Genomic DNA, 25,721 nt, shown 5'->3' with positions numbered 1-25,721 from the left:
TCAGAACTGACTTAGAAGCTGCTTACCCCTGTTTGCACACTGGACAGAAGAGTAAGCTCGATACTTTGTGAATGTTTTCCGCTCATTCTTTATCCGGACCATCTTTATGGTGCAGACGGGTGTCTGTTTTCCAGCCCGTGGCAGGGGAAGAGGGAACATCTTCTTCTTCTTATCTTTCTTGGGCTATTTTCACCAGCGGTGAGGGGGGCTTGCGGTTCCAAGGTTAAGCATCAAAATTCCAGCGTTAGCGTGAGAAAAAACAGCAGGCCTGGGAAGTGAAAAACCTTTCCCATGGAAAGAAAAGAGCAGAAGAGAATTTTAGCGAGTGGAATGTGCAAATGCCCTAGTCAGCTGGTATCTTCTACCTGTCGGATACTTTCTGTGCACCATCTCAACAACTCCAGAGATAAAGAGGTGAGGCCCAGCCCCCAGGGCCAGGGAGTGGGTAGACGCAAGATTCAAACCCAGGACTGCCTAAACCAGAGCTGAATTCTGAACCATGGTAGTAGAATAGGATTTTTTAACTAGAGGTTAAAGTCTAAATATAGCCGTCAATGTAAAGAATGCTAATAGAGCTTATGCTGGGGACACATCCCACAGCTCATTGTGTGGGTTGAGCAGATACCCCAAATTGTGTCTTCTGCAAATAGATCACCACAGTCATAAAAATATACAGACATGTTTACAGGAACACTTACAGGCATAATAATAATAAAAGACCATAAACAATGTACGCCAGCCACAGACATCATCGCAAATCCACACAATTATAATGTGTCACAGTTATGCACTGGCACAGAAACACATAACCACAACTACATATAATGATATGGAACCTTTCAATCTCACGTCCGTGTGCCTGAAGCACAGTAAGCCGATCACTGAGATACAGGTGCTTGGAGATGGAGAAAAGTTTATTTGAATTGGCCAGAATTGGCCAAAATGAGAAGACGGCAGGATAGGTTCTCTCAAATCTGCCTTTCTGAAAGAAGAAAGCGGGGGGTCTTTATAGAGCTAAGAGGCTTGGGATGAGGTGTTTCAGAGAAACAAAGGGGAAGTCCATGTTTCTTTCACTCCAGATAAGCCCTTGGGTGGTCAGACTTCTGGGCATCAATAGCAGCTGGGGGCTGCTTATCTGGTGATCATAACTTCCTTAAAGGCATTCTTTTTCCTCTGCAAAACAAGCTCATAAATCCTGTGACCTTTGAGTCACCTCTCATTTTAGACAAGAAAACAGCAAATTAACAAGATTAACTTATTTTCATCTGTGTCTGTGTTGGGAACAAGGTTGGAGGGTGATCATATTCTTATTGAATATTTTCAGTAACCCTCAGGGACCCGGCTTCACTAACACCATACTACTGATGATTTACTTCTTGCCTTTTAAGCTCCTGGTGAAGGAGGTTGGTGTGTATGTGAGCGGGGAGTGAGGAGTTTAGGGACTACACATACCAAGAGCCACTGGGATGGCTATCCACTTTTTATCTATGGTCGGCATTCCCCAGATCTCACGGGATTTGTAGTTTATTTCTTTGCACAAGCCCAAGGAATTCAGAGGGGGTGGACTGCTCAGACATCCGTTGGAAAAGAAGAGTCTGTTGCCTCTTTCCAGATTTTGGTGCCTTTCTGTGTGATGTTTATGGGTTTTTGTTCCGGTATCAAAGTGCCTGCATCTTTCCCAATCTGGATTTAGGTGCAGGATGCTTAACGGGAGGATTATTTCGTGCTTCGAGGAATCTCGTCTCCCCAATGTAGTCGAACTCCTCGCTCTGGACTACAAATCCCAGCATGCCTTGCCAGGAAATAGAGCCTGTATTACATTTCCTAGAGTACTCCACGTCCCAGGTGCGAGCTGGCAAAGGCAGGCCAGTGAAGGGTCTGTGGGCGCTGTCATTGTGGACTCCTCCCCTTGGGTTCCTTTCCGGATGTGACCCAGGGGTTACCATCAGGGACTCTGGACTTCTTTTGCCTTTGAGCCTGATTTCTTGAGGTTCTGCCTAGGATCAACTGTGCCTTTAGGGGCGTGGCCCTGCGCGGACTACATTTCCCAGCGTGCTCTGAGGCTGTTGGCCGATTGCTACGACCTTTGTACCGCAAATTTTATTTCCCAGCATGCGCTTGGCAGTCGCCCTGGGAGGCTTGGAAGCGAATTGTCTTGAATCATTTCTGGGTTGCGGACTCAATTTCCCATGGTGCCCTGGTGTTTTCCACGACCTGGAGAATCCATTCATTCATTCATTCATGCAAAAACTGTTTTCGATCGCGTACCATTAGGCTCAGTTCTAGGCGCTGGGAATAAGGAGTGCAAAAATCACTGTCTTCCTGGGGCTTATTTCTAATTGAAGGGAGCAGACAAACTCCAAATAAATGAATTATATGGTATGAGGAAAGCTGAAAAGGTGTATGGAAAAATTAGTTCCATATCTTTTAGGACTCCCGGGCTGTGGAATCCAGTCTATTTCCTGCAAGAGCCCGCTGAGACTGTGCACTACCTTTCCCAGCATGCCCCTGGGCACACCTCCAGCCTAGAGACTCCATTTCCCTGCGTTCCACGGAGCAGCCCCTCAATCAGGACATTCCCATTTGACGACTGGGAGCGGCGGACTGCCCACTGTGCCTCGGGGTATATCAAGACTAGAAGGCTGTCATTAGCCACTTGCCCTTATAGACGCCCTTTCCCAGAGCTCCCCGAGGCCTTCCGTAGTCAGTTGCCAGTCGGTTCTCCAGCCTGGGGACTTCATTTCCCAGCGCTCTCCGGAGCAGCCCCTGGACCAGGAGATTTCCCATTTGACGCCTCGGAGCTGCGGGTTTCCCACTGTGCCTCGGGGCAGATGGAGGCCAGAATGTTGTCACTAGCAGCTTCCGCTTATAGACTCCATTTCCCAGCGCACCCCGGGGCGGCGTGGTGACGCCGGCGCGCCGGGCGGGGCTCGGCGGATCCTCGGGCGGCGCGGAGCGAACGGCAGTTCCCGGCGGCCCCGGGGCGGGCGGGCGGCGGCTGCGGCTCGGGGCTCGGCGCTCGCTCGCTCGCTCGCTCGCTCGCTCGCTCACGGGGCGGGCGGGCGGCGCGATGTCGGGCGAGGACGGCCCGGGGGCGGGCCCGGGGGCGGCGGCGGCGGCGGCCCGCGAGCGGCGGCGGGAGCAGCTGCGGCAGTGGGGGGCCCGGGCGGGCGCCGAGCCGGGCCCGGGGGTGCGGCGCGCCCGCACCGTGCGCTTCGAGCGCGCCGCCGAGTTCCTGGCGGCCTGCGCCGGCGGCGACCTGGACGAGGCGCGCCTGATGCTACGCGCGGCGGACCCCGGCCCCGGCGCCGAGCCCGACCCCGCCGCCCCGCCGTCCGCCCGCGCGGTGCTCGACTCCACCAACGCCGATGGCATCAGCGCCCTGCACCAGGTCAGCGCCCCCGGCCCCTTCCGGGACCTGATCCGACCTGGGTCTGCGCCACCTTGAGCACCCTCCCTCCCGAGACCGGAGGCACCGTTGCCAGTCCTGGTGTGCACCGTCGGGGCCGGCGCCGGCCCTTGCCATCCTGTGCTGACCCCCTCTCCGAGCCCCCTCGAGCTGTCCTCTCCAATCCGGAGCCACTTGACCTGGCCGTGGTCTTTGCCATCCTGCACTGCCCCCTCGCTGGGCCTGAGCCGTTGCTGACTGCCTCAGTCTGGTCCATCTCACTGGTCCTCGTGGTTGTCGCTTCGCGCCGCCCTCTCCCGACCCTGAGCGCCCTTTCCTAGTCTCACCTGTGCCGCCTCCACCGGTGCCGCCTCTTTCCTGAGTCTGTGCCGCTTCTTCCAGCTCTTCCCGTGCCACCTCTTTGGGCAATGCTCGTACCTTCTCTGGCCTGCCGTTTCCCTTTCCAGGCGGGTACCACTTTGACTGAGATGCAGTCTCCTCTTTCCTGGGCCTGTGCTCCTTCCTCCACTGGGTTCTGGCCTGGGCCACCTCTTGGGCTAGGCCCAGATCCTTTCTTGCCACTTCTTTCAGGTTCCTCCTTCTTCTCCCTCCTGTCACCCTTGTCTGTGCTATCAGTTGCTGTCTGAGGATGCTCTTTCTTGAACTGCTGCCTTCTAGGCTCTGTACCCTTGAAGTGGATGCTTCCTCCGTGTGGGTCATCTCTTGCTATCTCCCTCACCGTCTTCCACCCCATACCCTCTTCATTCTTCTGGGCCTGTGCCACCTCTTACCTCCCACCATGGGCCTTCTCTCAGGGATGTTTCTCCTTCTCCAGGCACTGCCTTCTCTTTCCCGCTCTGTCCTTCTCCCAGCCAGGCCTGCATCGTCACCCTTTTTCTGGGCCACCTCAAAGCACCCACCTCTTCCTGGCTTTGGGCCGCCTCTCTATTCTCTGGTTGTCTTGCTTTCTCTGCCCAGTTACCCTCTTCTGTGGAATTGGGCAACTTCTCCCTCCCATAGACTGTGTGATCTCTCCTAGCCCCCTGTCATGTCACCTTATCAAGGGTTCTAGAACGCTGTTAGTGTCCTCCCTCCATAACCTGGGCTCCGTGCCTTTGCAAGACACCCTGATGGCTGTCTCCAGTGTTCCTGTGTCCCAGGACCAGGGCCGCCTTAGCCCCCAGTGTTCTCTCGGGTTCTGGGTGCTTTTATCTACCCCTGCCCTTCAGCGGGACCCCAAAGGCCAGGACTGGCCACAGAGGAGCCTCCATCCTCTCCCCACCCCACCTCCCTGAGGCCCGTCTCCCTCCTCATCTCCTGATATTGGTCCAGTCCCCAGCTCTCTTCTCCCTGTCGGAACCCTTGGGGTTTGGTTTCTGGTGGAGCCGGAGAGGACCCTGGGAGAGAGGCCGGCAGGGGCAGGCAAGGGGGGATGCTTGAGGAGGCCCACGTCTCAGCTTCCCAGGAAGAGGAGCTGTTCAGGAATAGAATAGTCCTTAGTGCCTCTCTCAGCTCCTCAGCTTTGTGGGCTTGAATTAGTCTCTTTCCTCTCTGTGCCTCAGTTTTCCTGTCTGGAAAATGGGGCTAGTAGGCGGGCCCTTCCTGGCTGGGCCCTGGTGGGGGAGGGAGGCTATGTGCGGAAAACTCCCTCAGGGAGCATTGTAGGCGTTACAGTGGGAGTAGGTACCCCTGGTCTAAGTGCTGCCCCTCCCTGCTGTCTCTTTCACCACCCCAGGCCTGTCCCTTCCAGAGACCCCAGTGCTTTCTGGGACATTTTCTTCCACCCAGAGGAGGGTCCCACTTCCCCGAGGCCTGGCAGGGAATCAGAGCTTCGGTACTTCTCTTCTCCGCCACCGTCCCTGCCCCTGGCTCCCTTGGACCTTCCCTCAGGGGTCCCTGGCCCTGCTCTTGAGGCCAAGCCCCATTCTCCAGCATCCCCCTTGGCCTGGACCCCGCAAAAGGCCACTCCGGCCTGGCCTGTCAGGCTGCCGTTTCAGGTGGGGTCCCTCTCCCACTGCAGGCGAGCACTTGATCAGCTCACTTTCCGGCGCTTTGCAGGAGGCCTGAAGGATTAGGGCGCCTGTGGTTCAGAGAGGGGAAGTTCCCGCCTCAGGTCACACGGCTGCAAGCGGGGCAGCTGGAGTTTGGGTCAGGTCTGGGTGTGGGGTGACCAGTTCATGCTGGTTTGCCTGCGGCTGGCCTGGTTTTAGCACTGAAAGTCCCAGGGCCCAGGAAATCCCCAGTCCTGGGCAAACTGGGATGGCGGCCCACCCCTTCTGAGTGAGTCTCGGGGCTGTGGTTTCTGTTCTGAGTTCTCCCTGGAGCAGGTCCCCAGGCATCAGCTACCTGCCCTGCTTGTGTCCCTAGGAGTTCTCAAGCCTCAGCCCCAACCTCAGGCTGGTTTGTCAACCGCTCAATGAGGCTGAGGTACTCTCTCCCCTCCCCAAAATTGCCTTGTGAGTTAGTGGCTGGGGGTTTGGGGTCTGGAGTAGGAGGGACTAGGAGCCAGGATCCTTAGGTTTGAGCAGAGAGGGCTGGGGGTCTGGAATCCTGGGTCTGAGGGAGGAGGGGCTGGGGGCCCGGACGCTTGGATCCCTGGTGCCCAGGCCTCAGGCGTCTTTCACATGGATGCCTGTGCCGGGCCAGGTCCTTGAAAGGGAAAGGCCCATCTCCCTCCTTGCCCCCCTCCCCCATCACCATGACAACCGGGTGGAAATAAACGGAGCCCAGAGTTCATCTCGTTCCCAGGGCACGTGTGGCCCCCCTCTCGCAGCCTGAGTTTCCATGACTTCATGCTCTTGGCCCTCGCAGCTTCCCCCCCCCCCTTCTCCAGATGGGCAGTTTTGAAGAGGTGAGGGGGTTGGGGGGTTAATTTACCCTGAGAACCCAGGAGTGCAGGTCCACCCCCCTCCCTCAGACCCTGCTTAGGTCCCAGTGCTCACCAGTGTTTGCATGCGGCCTGGGCTAAATCCTTTCTCTGCCCCTACTTGCTGTGCCACCTTGGCCGAGGGCTTTTGTCTCCCGGAGCTTCGATGTTTCCTTCGTAGGTGAGAACCCTGACAGCGGGAGGGTTAGGGAAGATGCCCGTGGAAAGCCCTTGGCTCAGCGCCCTGTGCCTAGTAGGCCCTCAGGCCCCAGGCCCTGGGCACACGCTAGCAGCCGTCTCTCCCACTTTAGGAGCCCTGCCCAGCACCCTCCCTCTGTCCCATGTTCCCAGGGACCTGGTGACTTTACCAGCCCTGCAGCACAGCCTTGGGCCCCAGAGGCCCGGACGTCTCCCCTCAGGGTGCAAGGCAGGGCCATGGTCGGTTCCTGGCCGGTGTCTGCTGGGTCTGAGGCAGGAGGGGCTGGGCGCTTGACTCCTGGGTCTGAGGAGGGGGCTGAGCCTCTCCCTCAGGTTCGGCACTGGAAGCCCCGTCCTGTCGGTGGAGACTGGGCTGCATCATGTCTAACGAGCACCGTTCGGGATCCCCACCCCTGCATGCGAGGCCTATCTTTCTTCCATATCCACTTCCTGCTTGCAGGGAGCTGGGAGCCTGCCTCTTACGGTCTCTGCTCACTTTAAGATGCTCGGCTGACCTAACCATGGGAAGTCAGGGGTGTCTTCAACAGCTGGGTGGCTAGAGGGGCGTCCACAGGCCACGCTGGTGCCTTCCAGGGCCTATCCCAGAGCCCTCAGGGTCTTTTCCTTGCATGTCATGGTCTCTTGGCCCCTGGATCTGTCTCCTGGTCCCCGTCGGGCGTCCTGCCTTGCTGGGCATGCAGTGTCTGGACAGGTGAGGGCCAACGGCTCTGCCCTGTGTCCCCCAGGCCTGCATCGATGAGAACCTGGAGGTGGTGCGCTTCCTGGTGGAGCAGGGTGCCACGGTGAACCAGGCGGACAATGAGGGCTGGACGCCCCTGCACGTGGCTGCCTCCTGTGGTTACCTGGACATCGCCAGGTGAGGCAGGGGGAGGGTGGGCGGGACCGGCGGGGGCCAGGGCTCAGATCCCTCAGCCCTGACCTCCCCCTGCCCCCAGGTACCTCCTGAGCCACGGGGCCAACATTGCTGCCGTCAACAGCGATGGGGACCTGCCCCTGGACCTGGCCGAGTCCGACGCCATGGAGGGGCTGCTCAAGGCGGAGATCGCCCACCGAGGTGGGCTCTGGGCACGGCTGCAGCACTGCCTCATGGTGTGGGGGTCGGGGTCAGGGATCAGTGAGGCACTGGGTGAAGAGGTGTGAGCGCAGGGCCCGGCCGAGGGCGGGGCTCCTCCTCCCTGTGGCCTCGAGGTCCAGAGCTTGGGGAGCAGAGTGTTGGGGCTTGGAGGCCAGCCCCCCGTTCCCTGGGACTCTCTCTGTGCCTTAGTTTCTTTTCCTGTTAAGTGGGGAGTAAGTGCCTCCCTGGGGTTGCTTGGAATGTTGCACAAGTAATCAGATAAAGTGCTGTACGCTGGTCACAGCATAAGATCTCAAACCACTCTTGACCCGAATCGTAGTTTCTGCCTCTGAGTAGTGGAGGAAGCGGGGATGGGGGCGGGGGCCCATCTGGGGGTGCGTTAGGTGAGGTTGCAGGGACCCTCACTGCAGGTCTTCTTGGGAGTGTGCGCGGAGGGCAAGTAGAGGAATCAGAGGCTTCTGGGGGTTTGGTCTCCCTGTGTTCAGGATCACTGAACCCAGGGGTCCAGGACCCCCAAAACTGTCTGGCCATGTTTCTCTTTCTAGGGAGAGCACATGTTGCTTCTAGCAGATTTTCAGAGGGGCTTATGACCACCTCCTCTCTCCCACTTAAAGTGGCCAACTAGGACCAGTGACGGGCAGGGCGCCTGGGGAGCGCTGTGGCTTGACTAACCTGGAATCAGAGGATGCCAGGGCGGTTTGGGTGGGGGACATCGAATGGCTTCACTGGGTCTCGGGGTGTGTGTGATGCCCGTGGGACTCCACAGGAGCCCTGGGTCACCAGTGTGGCTCCTGGAGTCTGACTTTCTGAGTTTGCATCCTGGCTGTGTGGGTGACTGGCTTATTCACAGAAGGAGGATGATGGCAGCACCGCCGCATGGGGTGGGAGTCAGGGGTCAGCAGGTCTGGAGGACCGTGGAGGACGCAAATGTGAAGAACGGATGCAGGAAGCCTGAGGTGACGCCAGAGTCCCAGCCTGGCTGAGGGCGTTACCTTGGCAGGCTGGGCGGCAATGGCTGTGAGAGCCACCTGGGGCGTGGAGGGGCTGCGGGGTCTGGCGCTCGGCTTCGGTTCGAGTGGGCAGTGCGTAAGCAAAGGCAGCCCTGGGCACTTCTCGCTCATCTCCTGCACTTGTTGTTTTGAAAACCTTGAAACGTAGAGAAAGGTGGTGACAGTGGTGCAGCGAGGCCTGCACGGCCCTCCCTGCAGCTCAGCAGGGGTCTTTAGTGGCCTGATGGAGACTGACTCCCTGTCCACACAGCTCAGCCTTTGACAGTGTGCAGCCCAGGGCTTCTGTGGTCACCGTGTTGTGCGGCCACCACCACACCCAGGTTTAGATGCTTTTGATCACTCCAAAGAAACCCTGCACCCCTTCGCCCTCACCCCGCTCCCTGTCTCCCTCAGCCCTAGGAAACCACTCGGCGCCTTGTGTCCCTGTGGATTTGCCTATTTTGGACATCTTGTTTAAATGGGGTCACACAGTATACAGACTTACCAGTTTTTGACTTTTTGACCCACTTGCATGTGCTCCCCCCCATACAAATACTCCCCTCCTTCCTTCCTTCCTCCCCTCTCCCTCTCCCTTTTTCTTTTTTTGTTCCCTCCGTCTTCTCCCTCTCTTGTTCTCTCCTCTCTTTCCTGGACCATTTTGAGACTATGTTGCAGACACTGCAACCTCCACCCTGGTCGGCATCGGAGCTGGCGTCTCCTAGAACAAGGACACTGGTGACCACGTGGGGATGTAACATAGTTATTCTCCGTCAGTGTCAGTGTCAGGACCGCTGTCACCTCGGGGTCATCCTTGCCTCTGCTCTGGCTCAGCGCCGCTGCTTGCGCCCTGCACGTGGTCCTCTTGGCGCCTGAGACTCCCTCTGTCCGAACAGCCCTCGCTGCCTCACCCTTCCTCGTTTTACACAGAGCAGCCCCCAGCTTGGACCTGGCTGGTTTTTCACGAGGAGATTCAGTTCTGCATTTTTAGCAGGAACTTCTCAGGGTGTCGCTCTGGGAGACAGCTGTCTGTCTGCCCTGTGACTGGTGATGTTAACCTTGAACTGGTTTCAGGGGTGTCGGCCAGGTGGCTCTGCTTTGTAATTAAGAAGCAGTCTGGGGGCCGGCTCGGTGGCGTAGTGGTTAAGTTTGCATGCTCCTCTTTGGTGGCCTGTGGTTTGCGGGTTCGGATCCCAGGCACAGACCTACCTACCCCTCATCAAGCCATGCTGTGGCGGCATCCCACAGAGGGGAACTAGAATGATCTACAACTAGGATGTACAACTGTGCGCTGGGGCTTTGAGGAGAAAAAAAAGTAGTCTGCAGGGCAATGCTTGGAAGCTGCTTCTGTGGGTCTCCACCTGGAGTCCCCGGCCCCTGGGGACACAAGAATGGCCACTAGGGGCTCCGTGAGCTCTCGGACATTCTGTGTTTTTCTGCAGGAATTGCCCATAGCTCACCTCAGCTTCTCAAAGGGGCGCATGTTCCCCTTCTGTGGGGCGAGGAGAAGGTTGGGGGATATTGGCCTGTGGGGCCAGCCAGGCACAGAGGCCATTGGTACCACTGGAAAGACCCTCGGCTGCACTCCTGGGGGTGAGACACTGCTGCAGCCGCTGCCTCTGGAATCCCGGGGCCTCTGCCGACATGTCTCCATGACACTCGTCTTCACATGGACGCGCCGGCAGAGTGTGGTCGGCAGAACCTGGGTTGCAGGCTGCATCAGCTGTGAGGAGGGCACTGAGGGACACGTCGAGAGGACGGAGAACCCCCAGGCGTGCTGGGCAGCCAGATGGGGCCGGCTGCAGTGTAACCCTGGCAGCCGCCCCCAGCAGGGCTGGCAGAGAAGACAGTGCCAGCGATGGAGGCGGCCAGAGGCTGGAGGCTCCGGGAAGGAAGGCGTGGTCAGCAGTGTGGACGCTGCTGCAAGCTCGGCCCCTGTTTCTTGAATACAGGGGCCCCTTCCCTGCGCCGCCTCATGCGCTGTGCCCCTCTCCGGGTCTGCTGTTCACTGAGAGGATCTGATCCGCTCAGCCTGTTACCCAGAGCACACCTCTCGTCTGGCTGGATGGCCTCTGGTCCTCTTGACTCAGGTGGTGAATTAGGCACAACTCTTTGCAGGTGCCCGAGACCCACTGCAGCCTGGCTCAGGCCACAGGCGATTTATGCCCCGTGTTCATAGCAGCATTGTTCACAGTAGCAAGAAGGTGGAAGCAGCCTAAGCGTCCATCGATGGGAGAATGGCCAGTGTGTGTATGTGCGTATGAGGGAGTATCATTCAGCCTTAAAAAGGAAGGAACTTCTGACACACGCCACAACGTGGATGAACCTGGAGGACACTATGCTCAGGGAAATAAGTCAGGCACAAAAAAATGCAAATGCTGTATGAGTCTACTTCTGCTTATATGAGGAATTTGACTAAAACAGTCAAATTCATAGAGACAGAAAGTGGAATAGTGGTCACCAGGGGCTGGGGGAGGGGAGGAAGAGGCGTTGTTATTTAATGGGTACAGAGTTTCATTTTTACAAGGTGAAGAGGGTTCTGGAGATGGATGATGATGGAGGTTGCACGACAGTGTGAATGTTCTTGACACTGCTGAACCGTGCACTTAAAAATGGTTAAGATGCTAACTTATATGTGTATTTTACCACAGTTTATAAAAAAGAAAATCAATTTATGGGCTTATGTGCCTGAAGTCTAAGAGTTATATGGACTTCAGGCAAAGTTTGGTCCAGGGGCACGAAGTCAAAGTCATCTCTCCGTCACCGTGCGGCTCCATTCTTAGGCAGATCCTCTCAATGAAGCACTTAGCGTGGCTCCAAGCAGCACAGGCTGATATCTCAGCCGAGCTAGAACTGGACTTCCTCAGTAGTCCCAGCCACCATCCTCTGTGTGACGCTCTGTGGGCCACTTTTGTCACAAGCCAGCCCCTGAGCCAATCACTGTGGCAAGGGGCATGGCCGGTGATGTGGCCACCCCTGGAAACAGGCTCTGAGCTCAGTCACATCAGAGCCACATGGGGTGAAGGCAGGGCTGAGGAAAATGAAGATGTTGCAAAGGACAGAGAGTGGATACTGGCAAGTCCAAGCAACAGCTTTGCTACAGATGCTGTTCCCACAGCCCAGGCCACAGAGGCAGCCCTCAGGGACACAGTCCAAACACTGTGTCCTGTGCGGACAGGACCCTCTGGCCACTTTGCTCAGAAGGGCCGTGGTCGGACCCGTGGGGACATGGAACTGGACAGGAAGGAAACTTGGAGTGTTTCTGAAACACTTGAAGCAATCCCACTTGGAACCCCAGTGTCCGAGACAGATGGCCGTGGGGCAGTTCCTCTCCAGGACGGGCAGCACTGACAGTGGACGGTTTGGTGCTGGTGGGGCTAGAGCCACGGCACTCTTGTGTCTGGCTGGGGGGAAGGTTGGTGATTACAGCCACTTTGGGAAGCACTTGGACATCATGGATTAGAGCTGAAGATCCGCGTTCCTGATGTCCGAGCTGTTCTTCTCCTCTCACCGGGGAGAGGCCCTCCCACCCGTGGACGAGAAGCTTCACGGTGTTGTTTGTGGTCCCAAGAGGTCGGGGCCTACACCAAAGGGAGAACAGACAAATCAGTAATCTATAGACGCGTGATGTAAGCAGGGGTCGGCAGCCTTTTTCTGCAAAGGGCTAGACAGTAACTATTTCAGGCTTTGAGGGACATACCGTCATGTTGCCACCACCCTCCCCTGCACAGTTGGGAGCACAGCCAGGGATGGTACATAAGTGAGTGGGTGTGGCTGTGTTCCAATTAAACTTTGTTTACAAACACAGGTGCCCTTCCAGGATAGGCAAATCCATAGCGACAGAAGGAGATTGGTGGTTGCCATGGCCTGGGGGAGGGACGCACGGGGGTCACTGCTTAATGGGCACTGGTTTCTGTTTGGGGAAACGAAAAAGCTCAGGAACTATCGATAGGCTAGATGGTTGCACAACATTGTGAATGTCCTGGGTGCCACTGAATTGTACACTTTAAAATAGCGGAATTGGTAAATTTTATGTTATGTTTGTCGTCCCACCACCACAACAAAAAAGGTGCAAAACCCAACAGGTGGCCTGCACCCACAGGCTGTAGTTTGTCAATTCCCGATCAAGAGCTGTCAATAAACACAGGCAGATCTCAACAGAAAGCAAATTGCAGAAGGATGCGGCGAACAAACAAAAGAATACTAACTGTGGTTACTGAGTGAAAAGTCAGTAAACTTTGCCCCTCCTCTCTTTGGGGTAATAAGCCACCTTCGGCTAGAATAGAATTGAGTGTAGGTGGTTCCCTTTAAGGCTGTCGGGGAGGGGGAGGGGAGAGCCCGTCCCTGAGTCTCCAGCACTCCCCAGGCCTCTCCACCCCAGCCTGGGCCGGCAGGATGGGCCCTAACCAACCAGACATCCCTGGAAGAGCTGCCACTGTCCAGGCCCTGAGCAGGACACCCAAAGGTGACCCCACTGGCGTGTAGGCCCGGGTGCTTAGGTGCCACCAGGTGGCGCCAGCGCGCAGCCGTGACCTGGACCGATTTGAGCAGGGCACGGAGGCCAGCTCTGGTATGAGGGCATCCCACCAAAAGCTTTAGGGCAGAAGTTACTATATATAGTAAGAATCTGACGAAATATATGTTCGTGAAAGCAAACTCGTGATGGTGGTTACCTTGGCCGTGGGGAGCTGGATGAGATCGATGAGGGGCACACGGAGGGGAAGGGGGTGATGGCTTCTGTTGTCTCTGTCCTATTGTAGTTTTTTAGGCCCACTCGTGGTACATGGGGTTCTTTGCCAGTGCGTCCCATGGAAAGCCAGTGTGAACCACAAGTGTATTTGAAAGTTTTCAAGTGGGTGCATTTAAAAAAGTAAAAAGCAGGTGAAATTAACTCTAGTAATATATTCTATTTAACACAGTATATCCAAGACATTATCATTTCAACATGTAAACAGTATTAAGAAAACCATTCGTGAGCAGCTGCACGTTTTTTGTCACACTTTGAAATCCAGCATGTACTTTACCTTTGCGACCCATCTCAGTTTGGACTGGCTCCATGTCAGGTGCTCAGTAGCTGCATGTGGCTGAGTGCTGTCGAGCAGGACAGCTCGGCACCACACAGCACTTTGGTAAGTGAGAAATATCACAGTTGAAGAAACAGTTGACAGTAATAAGCTTCCCAGGAGAAGGATCAAATATTCTCTGGAAAAGACCATTTCTGACTCCCATCTCAATAGTTTATAGCATGCAAAATACAGATTCTCAGTGGCAGTCAACAGATAATATTCCAGCCTCAACAGAGCTGCCTTTTTTGACCCAAAGTCAGCTTACATTTAAAGTCATAACTTGCCTTTTGCATCTGTAAATGCAGTACAACCTTCCACGCAACCAGTGGGATACAATGAAATTGATGAGGAAGCCTGCCCGAGTCTTACCAGATGTTCTGGGTGACAGCACAGCCTTGAACAGGACTCGGCACCTGGGTAGGAAAGAAGCTGTTGCCCCCTGACACGGACACTTTGTTTAGTGGCTTTTTGCTTGGTTTATCCTACTCAGGTAATGGAAGTAACAGTGGTGACAAAATACATGCAGATGCTGGGCTAAAAATTGTATCCATAGTGATAGGAAGAGTTAGGTGTAATCAGCTGCTGGATTTGCTAATTAACTTCAGATTTTATACTGAAAAATAATGAGAAAGGTGATGCTCTGGCTGAAGTGGGAAAGGCCTATGAGCTCCGTTCTCCCAGCCCCCAGCCGTGACTCCGAAACCCTTAGTGGAACCCGGGACTGCACAGAGCACGGTCGGGAAGTCACTGAGCTAGTCCAGGCCTCTGAGTCCCAGAGGAGCTCACAGACAGAGAGCGACCGGGCGAGGCACAGGGCCACGCTGCAGCCGGGCCAGGTGCAGCCCTGTGCTTCCTGGACCTTGGGTGTGAACCCACCTGTTACCCCTTCTCGTCCTCCCAGGTGTGGATGTGGAGGCAGCCAAACGGGCCGAGGAGGAATTGCTGCTTCATGACACAAGGTGCTGGCTGAATGGGGGCGCCATGCCAGAGGCCCGGCACCCCCGCACGGGGGCCTCTGCCCTGCACGTGGCTGCTGCTAAGGGCTACATCGAAGTGATGAGGTGAGCTGGGCCAGCATAGACCCTCTCTTTTCCCTTGCTCATTGCGCTGGGCCAGTGTGTTCCTTTGTGCTCTTACACCTTCCTGTGGATTTTGTCCGTTCCCATCCTTTTCTCATTTACGTACCTAAGGCTATATATTTCCCTCTAAATATAGCCTTAGCTGCATCCACAAGTCTTGGTGTGTAGGCTTTTCATTGTCATTCAGTTTAAAACATTTTCCAACTTGTAATCTTCTTTCTTTGACCCACGGATTATTTAGAAGTATGTCTTTAATTTCCAAGTACATGGGACTTTGCAGTCATCATTTCATTATACTCATTTCCTGACTTAACTGCACTGTGGTCAGAGACTGGGTTCTGTATGATTCCAGATTTCTGAAATTTGCTGAGGTTTGCTTCACACCCCGGTCCATGTAAGCTGGAAAAGAATTGTGTTGTCGAGTATCGTGTTCTATGTAGGTTAGGAGGTCAGCTCTCTAGTCCTGCTATTTAAATCTTCTGTATCTATAGTGATTTTTTTCCCATCTGCTTATTCTGTCAGTTACTGTGAGAAATGTGGTAAAATTTCCTGCTATGATTGTGGATTTTTCCTGTTTCTCCTTGTGGTTTGATCGATTTTTCTGTGCTCTATTTCAGGGCCAGTCTGTTTGGTGTGTAGATATTTTAAGTCGTTAGAGTACATAGTCCCTTTCTGTCACCCTTCCCCCGCCTTCTCTGAATTTGGCTGCCTCACCCCTTTCCGTTGGGGTAGCTGGTTCCATCCTCGTCCTCAGGCTGCTGGCTCTCTTTGATTCCTCTCTCTCTCTCGTGATGTTATGCTTCATTTTTAGTGTGAAAATGGAGTTAAGATGAATCCCTCCATCTCGGCTCCCCTCTGCGTTGAATTTCGAGGCAGGTTTTCAGTGAGGTACTTAAGATGCCCCCTGACAGCTCCAGGCTCACGTCCCGGCTGCTTCCCCTGCTGTGGAGGTAGAGCGCCTCGTCCTCCATAGTTCCAGCCAAAGTCCTGGTCTGACGCTTGCGGGGCCCGTCCCAGAGCTGGTTCCTGTGGCAGAGGGGCTGGGAGACCGTAAATGGTCAGGCCTGGTGATGTGCCCAGCCCTGGAGGCTGTGCCCTCTTTTTTTTTTTTTTAAAAGATTGGCACCTGAGCTAACATCTGTTGCCAATCTTCTTTTTTTTTTTTCCCCCTTTCTTCTCCCCAAATCCTCCCAGTACATAGTTGTATATTATAGTTGTAGGTCCTTCTGGTTCTGCTATGTGGGATGCTGCCTCAGCATGGCTTGATGGGTAGTGCCAGTCTGGACCCAGGATCCAAACCGGCGAAACCCTGGGCCTCTGAAGCGGAGTGCATGAACTTAACCACTCGGCCGTGGGGCCAGCCCCAGCTGTGCCCTCTTTTGCCCGTGGCTTCCACCCCTGAGTCTCAAGCAGCTGTTTTTTCTCCTGCCATTGCATCTGAATCCCATCCAGCAGGAAGGAGGAGAGGGCAAAGGGAGCAAATTTCGTTCCTTTTAAAAGAATAATCCAGAAGTGGCACGCACACATAAGGCTGACATCCCATTTGCCAGACCCTGCTCACCCGGCCATTCCTAGCTGCGAGGGAGACTGAGAGATTCCTCTTCAGCCAGGTGGCAGTGTGTCCAGCAAAAGTCGGGTGCTATTATTAAAGCAACAAGGAGAGCTGATGCTGGTGGGCAGCCTCGTTCTCTGCTGCAGAACTGGAACGCTGTGGGCTTTGAAATACTCACTGGGTGTCACTTCCTTACCGCCCCTTAATGTGGGTTTGTGTTTACAGCCGGATCTATTTGACTGCATTTTTAAAAGAACATAACCAATGTTCTCCTCATTAAAGAGGAGTGGCTGAGTAGAGGTATACATTTATTTGATGCCATTCACTCAACACTTACTGAGCACCTGCTGTATGCCAGGTACTCCCTTAGATGCTGGGGATACAGTGGCAAATGAGACTGATCTGGCCCATGTGCAGCTCACAGCCTCGTCGGGGAGACAGACAGACAAGGGACCAAGGAAGCAGGTCATGTCAGGTGGCCCTGAGTGCTGAGAGAGGGGCTCCCAGCCTCCGCAGTGGCGACGTGGGGCAGGGTAACTCTGGGGACCATCCTGTTCCTCGCAGGATGTTGAGCAGCATCCCGGACCTCTACCCACTAGATGCCTGTCATGACAACCGAACGAGCCTCTGGACATTGCCCAGTGTCCTGTGGGGTCAGCGTCGTCCCCACTTGAGAACCCCTGTCCTGGAAGGATGTAAACAGGGTGATGGGAGAAGGCGAGTGTGACGGGGAGGGGCCTCTGTGAGATTTGGGGGTCAGGGAGCCGACGAGGAGGTGGTGGCTGTGCTGAGAAGGGGCGGCCAGCTGAAACGCTATGACACCCCAAGAACACGCACCCGCCAGGGGGACAGAGCAGCAGGCACAGGTCGCAAGCTGGGACACCCAGCATGGCCGGAGCAGAGTGAGGGCGGGGGGAGGTGTAACGAGGTCAGCAGGGCCACACAGGACCTTTTGTTTAAAAGGGTCTTTCTAGGGTCCAGTCCTGTGGCCAAGTGGTTAAGTTTGCGTGCCCTGCTTTGGTGGCCCAGGTTCACAGGTTTGGATCCCAAGTGCGGACCTATTCCACTTGTCAGCCAGGCTGTGGTGGCATCCCACATACAGAGTAGAGGAAGATTGGCACAGATGTTAGCTCAGGGCTAATCTTCCTCAAGCCAAAAAAAAAGGAAGATTGGCAGTGGATGTTAGCTCAGAGTGAATCTTCCTCACCAAAAAAAAAAAAAAAAAAGAATCCTTCTAAAATCTCTCATCTCCATCTTTTCCCAGCTCGCTTTGCTCTCTCTCACTGACAAGGAACCTAAGCCAGCTCCAAAAGCAGGCATGTCTGCCCTGAGCTGAGTTTGCAGAGTTGCGTGGACTTTTCACCCTGCTTTTTCCCCCCCAAGTCCCGCCGTCTCAGGTGGCCATTATCTCCTGGAAAGGAATCATTAAGCTTGTGTTTCTCAACCTTGGCACTCGCGCGGTTTGGAGCGTACCATTCTTTGCTGTGGGGCCGTCCTCTGCTCTGTAGGATGTGTGGCAGCATCCCACTAGGTGCTGCTAGCACCTACCTCTAAGCTGTGACAACCAGAAACATGCCCAGACACTGCCAGCTGTCCCCTGGCGGGCAGCCCCACCGTGACCGAGAACCACTGCTCTAGGCCAGCCGGCATCCTGGAACACTGCTTCCCTGAGGCCGCCCCGTCTGGGGTCTCATCCTTTTCCTAGGCCTCTGGGCTGGAGGAGCCCCCACCCCACCTTCTCTAGGGCTCATAATCAAAAGATCTGAGCCCTGCAGATACAAGGAGCACAATTCCGGAGGCCGCCTGCTCGGCCAGGGGAGGGATCAAAGCTGGTGGCAGAGGGGGTCACTTGTGGGGAGGGTCTCGGGGCATTGGCTCTTTACTTCCCTGCCCAGGATCGTTCTGGCACTGTCACAGCAGGTACCACTGCCACAGCACGGCCGGCCGACATCATCCCTTGACTCAGAAGCCCTGTCTTGGTCCCTGACCTTGAGCTTCTTTGGCCCTCAGGCTGCTCCTTCAGGCTGGCTATGACCCGGAGCTCCGGGATGGGGACGGCTGGACCCCCCTGCACGCAGCAGCCCACTGGGGCGTGGAGGATGCCTGTCGCTTGCTGGCCGAGCACGGTGGGGGCATGGACTCGCTGACCCATGCGGTGAGGGCCGGGACGCCAGGGGGCTGGGGCGGTGGGGTGGGGAGGGCCCTGTGCCTCCTCCATCATCTGTCCCTTCTCCCCCTCCCCCACCCAGGGGCAGCGTCCCTGTGACCTGGCTGATGAGGAGGTGCTGAGCCTGTTGGAGGAGCTGGCCCAGAAACAGGAGGACGTGAGTCTCAGGGCCCCCTTCCCTCCTGTCAGCACCTCAGAGGCTAGGGAGGGAGGGCCTCCTCCTCGTCCTCCAAGCCCCTGGTGCCTACCGCCCTGGGGACCTGTCCTCCCCAACCAGTGACTGAGACCCCGTGGAGGGCCATGAGGAGGGGCACATCCGGGCAGTCAGAGCAGGTAGGGTCTGGGGCCCAGGTGGACCTTGGGATGCAGACGAGGGTAGTCTATTGGCTGGGGTAAGCCTTGTCACCCCTGGGATGCCCCTGACCAGCACCGGGTCAGGCTTGGTTGCTGGAAAAATGTGGAGTGAAGGGGTGAACAGTGTGGACTCGGGCTTTGAATTCTGGCTCTGCCGTGGATTTGCTGTGTGAGCTTGAGCTGTGCACTTAACCTCTCTGGGCCTCAATTTCCTTATCTGTACAAGGGGGATAATAGTGTGTGCACTTTATGAGGAGTTACGTATGCTGTTACGCAGAGTATGTATTATGTTATGAGGAGTATATGAGTTACCGAACAAAGCCATTTAGAACCCTGCCTGGCATACAGTAAGCACTATTGGGTAGCAAGAAACATCTCCAGAGGCCTCTTAGGGGCCAGGCCTTCTGCCAGGAGCTTCTGCTGAGTGGCTGGCGGGCAGAGACAGGTCCCTCTGGTAAAGTTGGCTGTGGCGATGTCAAGGGTGGTGGACTCGGGAGAAGAAGGGCCTGCTTCCAGCTTGGTGGACTCAGGACAGCTTCCCAGACCCAGGGCGGGCACATGGGGTTGAGGAAATGGCACAGGCTGGGGGGTAGGAACATGTGTGGTACCTGGAGGGGAGCGTGAGGCAGGGCCTGGGAGAGGGCAGACCCTGAAGGGCCTTGAGAGCCAGGCTGAGGAGCAGCACGAGGTGATGGTGATGGGGGTCCTGGGGGGATTTTTAGTGGGTGAGGCAGGGTCAGCTCTCGGCTGGTAAGGTGGGTGTGTTTCCCGGCCATCCGGAATGCTTTCCGGATGAGATGAGTGAGATGAGTCCTGCGGTGCTCCGGGTTGGCTCAGAGGAGCCGGGAGGCCCGGCATTCCTGGCTGGGGGCACCGCTCTGCACAGGCTTGGAGGTGTGAAAACCTGTCGGGCTGGGAAACCTCGCCTGGTGCCAGCAGGCTCGGGGGCGCCTGAGAGCGAGCGGTAAGGGAGGAGGAAGGGGCCGCCGGGCTGGTGTCCGGGTGTGCTGAGTGGTCAGGGAGAATTTGAGCAGGTCGCCCCTGGGAGGTAGACAGAGCCCTCTGGGGACGATACTGGAGGTGGGGAAGCAGGGAGGAGGCCGTGAGAACAGGTCAGTGGCAGGTGCGTATGGGGACTCGCACAGGAGACCCAGGGCGCCTCCTCCTTCAGACGCTGTGCGGCCATCTGTAGGAAAACTCGAGTGAGTCCACAAACCCTCCATGCCCACCCCAGGAACTGAGCTCCCCGTAGTCAGAGCACCCGCGTAAGGCATGACCAGTGCGTGGTAGCCCTCAATGTTGGGGATGTGGGACCCCAGAGGAACATGCGTGTTCTGGCCTCCCCAGCAGCCCCCTTCCCTCCTTGCAGCTGCGGAACCAAAAGGAAGCCTCCCAGAACAGGGGCCAGGAGCCCCAGGTGCCCTCCAGCAGCAAGCACCGACGGTAGGGGGCAGCCCAGGCGGGAAGAGGGGGTTGGGGCTCCCCAGGGCTTGGACCCTGATGCCCTCCCTTCCCACCAGGAGCTCCGTGTGTCGTCTGAGCAGCCGCGAGAAGATCTCCCTCCAGGACCTGTCCAAGGAGCGCCGGCCAGGGGGGGCAAGGGGGCCCCCCATCCGGGACGAGGATGAGGGAGAAGAAGGCCCCACAGGTGAGGGCCCTGGCTCTCTGCTTCTGAATCTAGAGAGGAGGGGCTGGGGGCCTGGACTGCCAGGTCTGAGGGAGGAGGGGCTGGGGGCCTGGACTGCCAGGTCTGAGGGAGGAGGGGCTGGGGGCCTGGACTCCTGGGTCTGAGGGAGGAGGGGCTGGGGCCTGGACTCCCGGGTCTGAGGGAGGAGGGGCTGGGTCTCACAGGCAGCTGGCATATTCTTGTGTCCTGTCCCATCTTTCTACATCATAGAGCCACCTCCTGCAGAATCCAGAACCCTCAACGGAGTCTCCTCCCCGCCACCCCGCAGCCCTAAGAGCTCCATGGTGCGTATATATGGATGCCCTGGAGGCCATGCTGGCCTGGGAAGGTGGGGGAGGGATGCCATTAATGCCTGTAACCTCTTGTCAGGGTAGGTAGGGTGAAGACTACAGTTCCCAGAATCCTCCAGGACAAGTGACAGTGTTTTTCTGGCTGCCCCTGCCCTGGGGGCTGATGGGAATTGTAGTTTGTTGTGGTCCTTCTGGCAGTTAACCCTGTAAGTCTCTGAGAAGGGAGACCCTTTCTCCATAACTGAGACCTTTCTCTTACTCAGACCCCCGAAGAGGTCCCCTTCTCCAGGCGCTTTGGCCTCTTGAAGACGGGAAGCTCTAGTGCCCTGGGTCCCACAGACAGGTTGGGGGCCGAGGGCGCCCCTGGGGCTGGGCTGCAGCGCTCAGCTTCTTCCTCACGGCTGGAAGGGACCTCCCCTCAGGTGAGTGGGGTGAGTGGCCGGGGAGTAGGCCCTGCCCAGCCGAGGAGGATACTCGCCTCCCCTCCCCTCCTCTCCTCTCTCCACAGGCCAGGGAGCCCCGTCTGGCCAGAGTTACCCCCACTCCATCCCAGAAGGTGCCCGAGCCCTGTGCTCGGTGAGTACCAAGGGCCCTCAGGGCGGGAGGCAGGTCTGGGTCCCAACCTTGTCACATGATCCTGAGCAAGTCCATTTTCTCTCTGGGGTCTCGTCCCTGTCCATCCCCCACCCCCTGCCCCGACTCTGCCTCATTTTCCCTTTTGCTGCCTCAAGTAATCACTAACAGCAACATTTCCAAGGCCTCAGTGATCTGGGCTCCTGTTGCCCCTCTGCCCCATATCCCACTGTCCCTCTCACAGGCACACCCCCACCCACTGCCTGTGCTCCAGCCCCCTCAGACCCACGGGGCTTGCTGCCTCCTTCCCTTAGGTCTGTGTTTAAATGCCACCGTCTCCATGAGGCCCAACCCCACCGTGACCATCTGCTCTCATGGCAGGTCTCGAACACGGCCCCTCCTGTATCCTGTCCTTGTTTCTTTTCTCCAAAGTACTTAATTCTCTTGACATTTTATATGATGTCCTCATCTTTTATGGTTATTGTTTATTTTGCATCTTTCTGCTCAGATTTGGCTCATCAGGGCAGAGACAATTTCTTTTGCTCACTGCTGTGTCTTTAGTGCCTGCCACATCATGCAAACTTGAGTAATATTTGCTGAACGAATGAATTCACACAGGTTTGAGATCTGCAGGTCTCCTCCCTTGGATAACTCCACTCCTCCCTCCAGGATTCCACAGCCTGAATCCCCAGTGAAGCCAAATGTCCCCGCAGCCTCCGCAGCACCCCCAGCAGACTCCCGGGACCGCCGGAGGTGAAGAGGCCAGGGGTGGGAAGCTGCTGTTGCTCCAACTGGGAGAAAACTACGTTACCCAGAAGTCCCCAGGGCTTTGGGTGGGGCTCCTAAGGGAGAGTTTGTCCCAGGGTCAGCTGGGAGTTGAAGTCCCTGACTCCCCCTAAGGGTGTCAGCCGGGGGATGGGGACAGTGCCCAAAGGAACCCTCCTTGAGGTTGGGGGCCCTTCGTTCAGGTCCTACCAGATGCCTGTGCGGGATGAGGAGTCTGAATCCCAGCGAAAAGCTCGCTCTCGCCTCATGCGCCAGTCTCGGAGGTCCACACAGGTGTGGGGCATGGGATGGGGGGCTGGAAACCTGGACTCCTGGATCTGAGGGAGGAGGGGCTGGGGACCTGGACTGTTGGGTCTGAGGGAGGAGGGGGCTGGGGGCCTGGACTCAGATCCTGAAGGGGCTGGATCCTGAGTCCCGGGCCCCTTGTCTGACCTCTCTCCCTGCAGGGTGTGACTCTGACGGACCTGAAGGAAGCAGAGAAGGCCGCAGGGAAGGCCCCAGAGCCAGAAAAGTCGGGCCTGCAGAGCCTGGTGAGAGGGGTCAGGTGATCGGGCAGTGGGGGTACAAGATGCCCTCGTCCTCTGACCCCCTGCCCCTCTCCCACAGGACCCTTCCCGGCGGCCCCGAGTCCCTGGGGTCGAGAACTCTGACGGCCCTGCCCAGAGAGGTGAGGTCTGGTCTCTGAGAGGTTGTCCTCCTGATCTACCCTATCCTTCCTGCTGCTGTTTTCCCTGTCTCTTGGGGTCTTGGGCCCAGGGACCCCAACACCGGAGACAGGGGCCCCTCCCCAGGTGCCTGGGCTGATTCCTGCCCCTCCCCCAGCAGAGGCGCCCGACGGGCAGGGTCAGGGGCCACAGGCTGCCCGGGAGCACCGCAAAGTCGGCAAGGAGCGGAGGGGGCCTGCAGAGGTGAGGGTGGGGCCAGGGGGGCACGCTGGGGCTGGGGGCAGTCCAAACTTCCCTACCACATCTGCCTGAACCCTACCTCTGCCCACAGGGGGAGGAGGCGGAGCCGGTGGACCTCAGCCCAGAATCCAGGTACGAGGCGGCCAGTGAAGGTTTTGGGTTGTCTGGGGGGCTGTCGGGCATGCCCCCTGATGCCCTACTCTGCCTCCACCCCAGCACTCTCGAGGGCACCCCCTCCCCTCACAGGCAGCGGGACCTCAACTCAGAACCCGAGCCAGAATCGGAAGAGCCCGATGGAGGCTTCAGGAAGGTTCGCGAACTTACCCCACGATCGGTGCCCAAAACCAATCCCCACAAGTAGGCCTTTATATCTGCCCACCTGCCCCCTCTGCAGTGGCTCTGTCGGCCCCATCCACGCGTCCCGCGTTTTCGGGCCTCCCTCAGCTGCCGTCGCCCCTCCGGCAAAGGCGCCACACCCCAGGCTGGTAGGCCTGACCCGTCTCCCTCTTCCTGGTGTCATAGCTGTACGCAGAGCTGCGCAGTGAGAACGAGCGACTGCGCGAGGCCCTGACGGAGACGACGCTGCGGCTGGCGCAGCTCAAGGTGGAGCTGGAGCGCGCCACGCAGGTGAGGGCCCTGTGCAGGTGAGGGCGCGAGGCCCTGGAGGTGGCCGCAATATGCAGCGCTAGCAATGAGGGGTAGGATCTGATCTGGGCTCCGACTCCTGAGGGAGTCGGGGCCCGAAGGGGTGGGGTTAGGACCCCCTGGGAGGCCGGACCTGAGCAAGAAGAAGGGGGCGGGGGGGCGGGCCAGGTTCTCTGTGGGCGGGTCCTCAGTGATGAGTGGCGTGGCTGGTGGTGGTGAGCAGTGGGCGGCCTGGAGCCTGGACTGCCTTTCTCCTCCCTGCGCTTCTGGTGGCCCCTTCCTGGCCATTGCAGTTTGGGCGTTTCTCTGACCTCTGTGCTTACTCTGTCCTCACCAGAGGCAGGAGCGTTTTGCAGAGAGGCCGGCCCTTCTGGAGCTGGAGAGATTTGTGAGTAGGGGCTGTCGGGGTGGGGCCACGTGTATTCCCAGCCTCCAAGCCCTGTGGGTCTGGATGAAGAGGGCCACACAGGCTTTCTGACCCACCCTCTGAGCTTTCCCCACCTTTCTTAGCCTCACTCAACCTCTGGCCCTCACTTCCCCCCATTTATTCCAGGAGCGCAGGGCCCTGGAGCGAAAGGCTGCCGAGCTGGAGGAGGAGCTGAAGGTGAATCTTAATGGGGCGCTGTGGGCAGAGGACCAGGGTGGGTACTGGGTGCAGCCTGCCCAAGACCACCCACCTGACCCTGTCCCCTCCCACAGGCTCTGTCCGACCTCCGGGCTGACAACCAGCGGCTCAAGGATGAGAATGCAGCACTGATCCGCGTCATCAGCAAACTCTCCAAGTGACTCTGGAGGAGGACCTTCCCCCGCACCCGTATTTATACAGCTGCTTCTGCCACACGCACCCTTCCCCTGTGTGAACACGAGTGACAGGGCTCCCGGGGGAGTCTCTGAGAAGCCATAACCTCCCCTCGGGACCTCCAGACTGAGGGGAGTGCAGGGTCCCCAGGAGCCAAGGGGGGCCGTCCGAGGCCAAGATGGAGGCGGGAGGAGCCAGGTAGAGGGACATCGCTGAGGGGGGACCAGGGCTGGAGGCGGGACAAGAAGGCACCAAGGACCAGAAAGTGCCAGGACCAGTAGCCAGGACCAGAGTGGCCACCCGGAGGTCCCCCCTCACGTGTGTTGCCACCCCAGTCACCCCTCCCGCTCCTGAACAGGGATCCGAGAATGTGCCAAGAGTCCCGCTGGCCTCGGCCGGGTGGGCCTGTATATAGGGTCCATGTGCAATAGGGAGGGATGTCTTCTATTTTTTGCTGCCCCCTCCCCGCCCACTGTCCGGGGCAGGGGGAGAAGGTATTTTCAAGACAAAGCACAGGCACCTCAAATAAAAGTCGTGAAGTTGCCACTCAATGGCTGTCCCCAGCTGGAGGTGGGGCGCCACTTCTGTGCTCGGGCTGTGCGTGTCAGTGACTAAAACACAGGACCGTGTGGGTGGCGTGCAGAGGGGTGGGTGGGTGCTCAGTGGGTGGGAAGGGGCTTCAGGAGAGTGGCAGTTGGAGGAGAGGCCCCACACCAGCGGTGATGTGCTCAGGGTAAGGTGGCTGGGGCTGGGCGGGAAGGCTCAGCCGAGTGAGGATGAGCCGTGTCTCGCGAGCACGGGAGCTTGGGTCTTGCCATCAGTGCTTTTGAAATAGATTTGAGTTCGTTGCCACCATTTAAAATCAGGGGTAATTCACATATGAAAATCTGGAGTTTGAGTTCTCTAAAAAAATAGGAAGCTGTGATGGTATGAGCTCTTCAGTCCTGCATGGTAGCAGTTGGCTGGAGCTGAGTAGAAGCCATCTTGTGAGATGGAGCACTCATTCACTCACGCGTTCTTGGTCATATTCTACCTGCTAGGCCCTGCCCCAGCCGTGGGGGATATGGTCATGCATGAAATAGGCAAAGACCCCGTACGTTTTAGGAGGAGAAGCATAAGGCATCCAACGATAATATAAATGTATTTCAGGGGGTGGTGCCATGGAGAAAAAGCAGGGGAAGGGGACAGCGAGGCTGGTGTGTGTGTGTGAGTGTGAGTGTGAGAGAGAGGGTATGTGCACATGTGTGCTTTGTACAGGGTGGTCAGAGTAGGCCTCACTGGAAA

General features: G+C 57.2%; 1 protein-coding gene across 7 annotated transcripts; it reads left to right on the top strand.

The window, feature by feature from the left end:
- Window positions 1-2,953: 2,953 nt before the first annotated feature.
- PPP1R12C (protein phosphatase 1 regulatory subunit 12C) lies at window positions 2,954-24,988 on the top strand. 7 transcript variants are annotated; one of them, XM_070499415.1, is made up of 22 exons: window positions 2,954-3,391; window positions 7,199-7,329; window positions 7,409-7,527; window positions 14,502-14,661; window positions 18,242-18,386; window positions 18,481-18,555; window positions 20,122-20,195; window positions 20,273-20,400; window positions 20,650-20,723; window positions 20,993-21,151; window positions 21,238-21,305; window positions 21,972-22,055; window positions 22,271-22,361; window positions 22,535-22,618; window positions 22,695-22,755; window positions 22,914-22,996; window positions 23,085-23,125; window positions 23,240-23,303; window positions 23,516-23,620; window positions 23,976-24,026; window positions 24,192-24,242; window positions 24,338-24,988. In XM_070499415.1, the coding sequence occupies exons 1-22, from the start codon at window positions 3,071-3,073 to the stop codon at window positions 24,422-24,424; spliced, it is 2,256 nt and encodes a 751-aa protein (XP_070355516.1). In that variant the 5' UTR covers window positions 2,954-3,070; the 3' UTR covers window positions 24,425-24,988. The 7 variants fall into 7 exon arrangements, with proteins under 7 accessions (XP_070355516.1, XP_070355513.1, XP_070355512.1 ...); XM_070499412.1 differs by having other exon boundaries at window positions 21,921-22,055; XM_070499411.1 differs by having other exon boundaries at window positions 21,921-22,055; window positions 22,911-22,996.
- The last annotated feature ends 733 nt before the right edge of the window (window positions 24,989-25,721 follow it).

This window comes from Equus asinus, chromosome 26 (assembly GCF_041296235.1).
Source record: "Equus asinus isolate D_3611 breed Donkey chromosome 26, EquAss-T2T_v2, whole genome shotgun sequence".
Taxonomy (NCBI): Eukaryota; Metazoa; Chordata; class Mammalia; order Perissodactyla; family Equidae; genus Equus; species Equus asinus.
The sequence above is the reverse complement of the archived record's forward strand: the minus strand, read 5'-3'. Positions and strand labels throughout refer to the sequence as shown.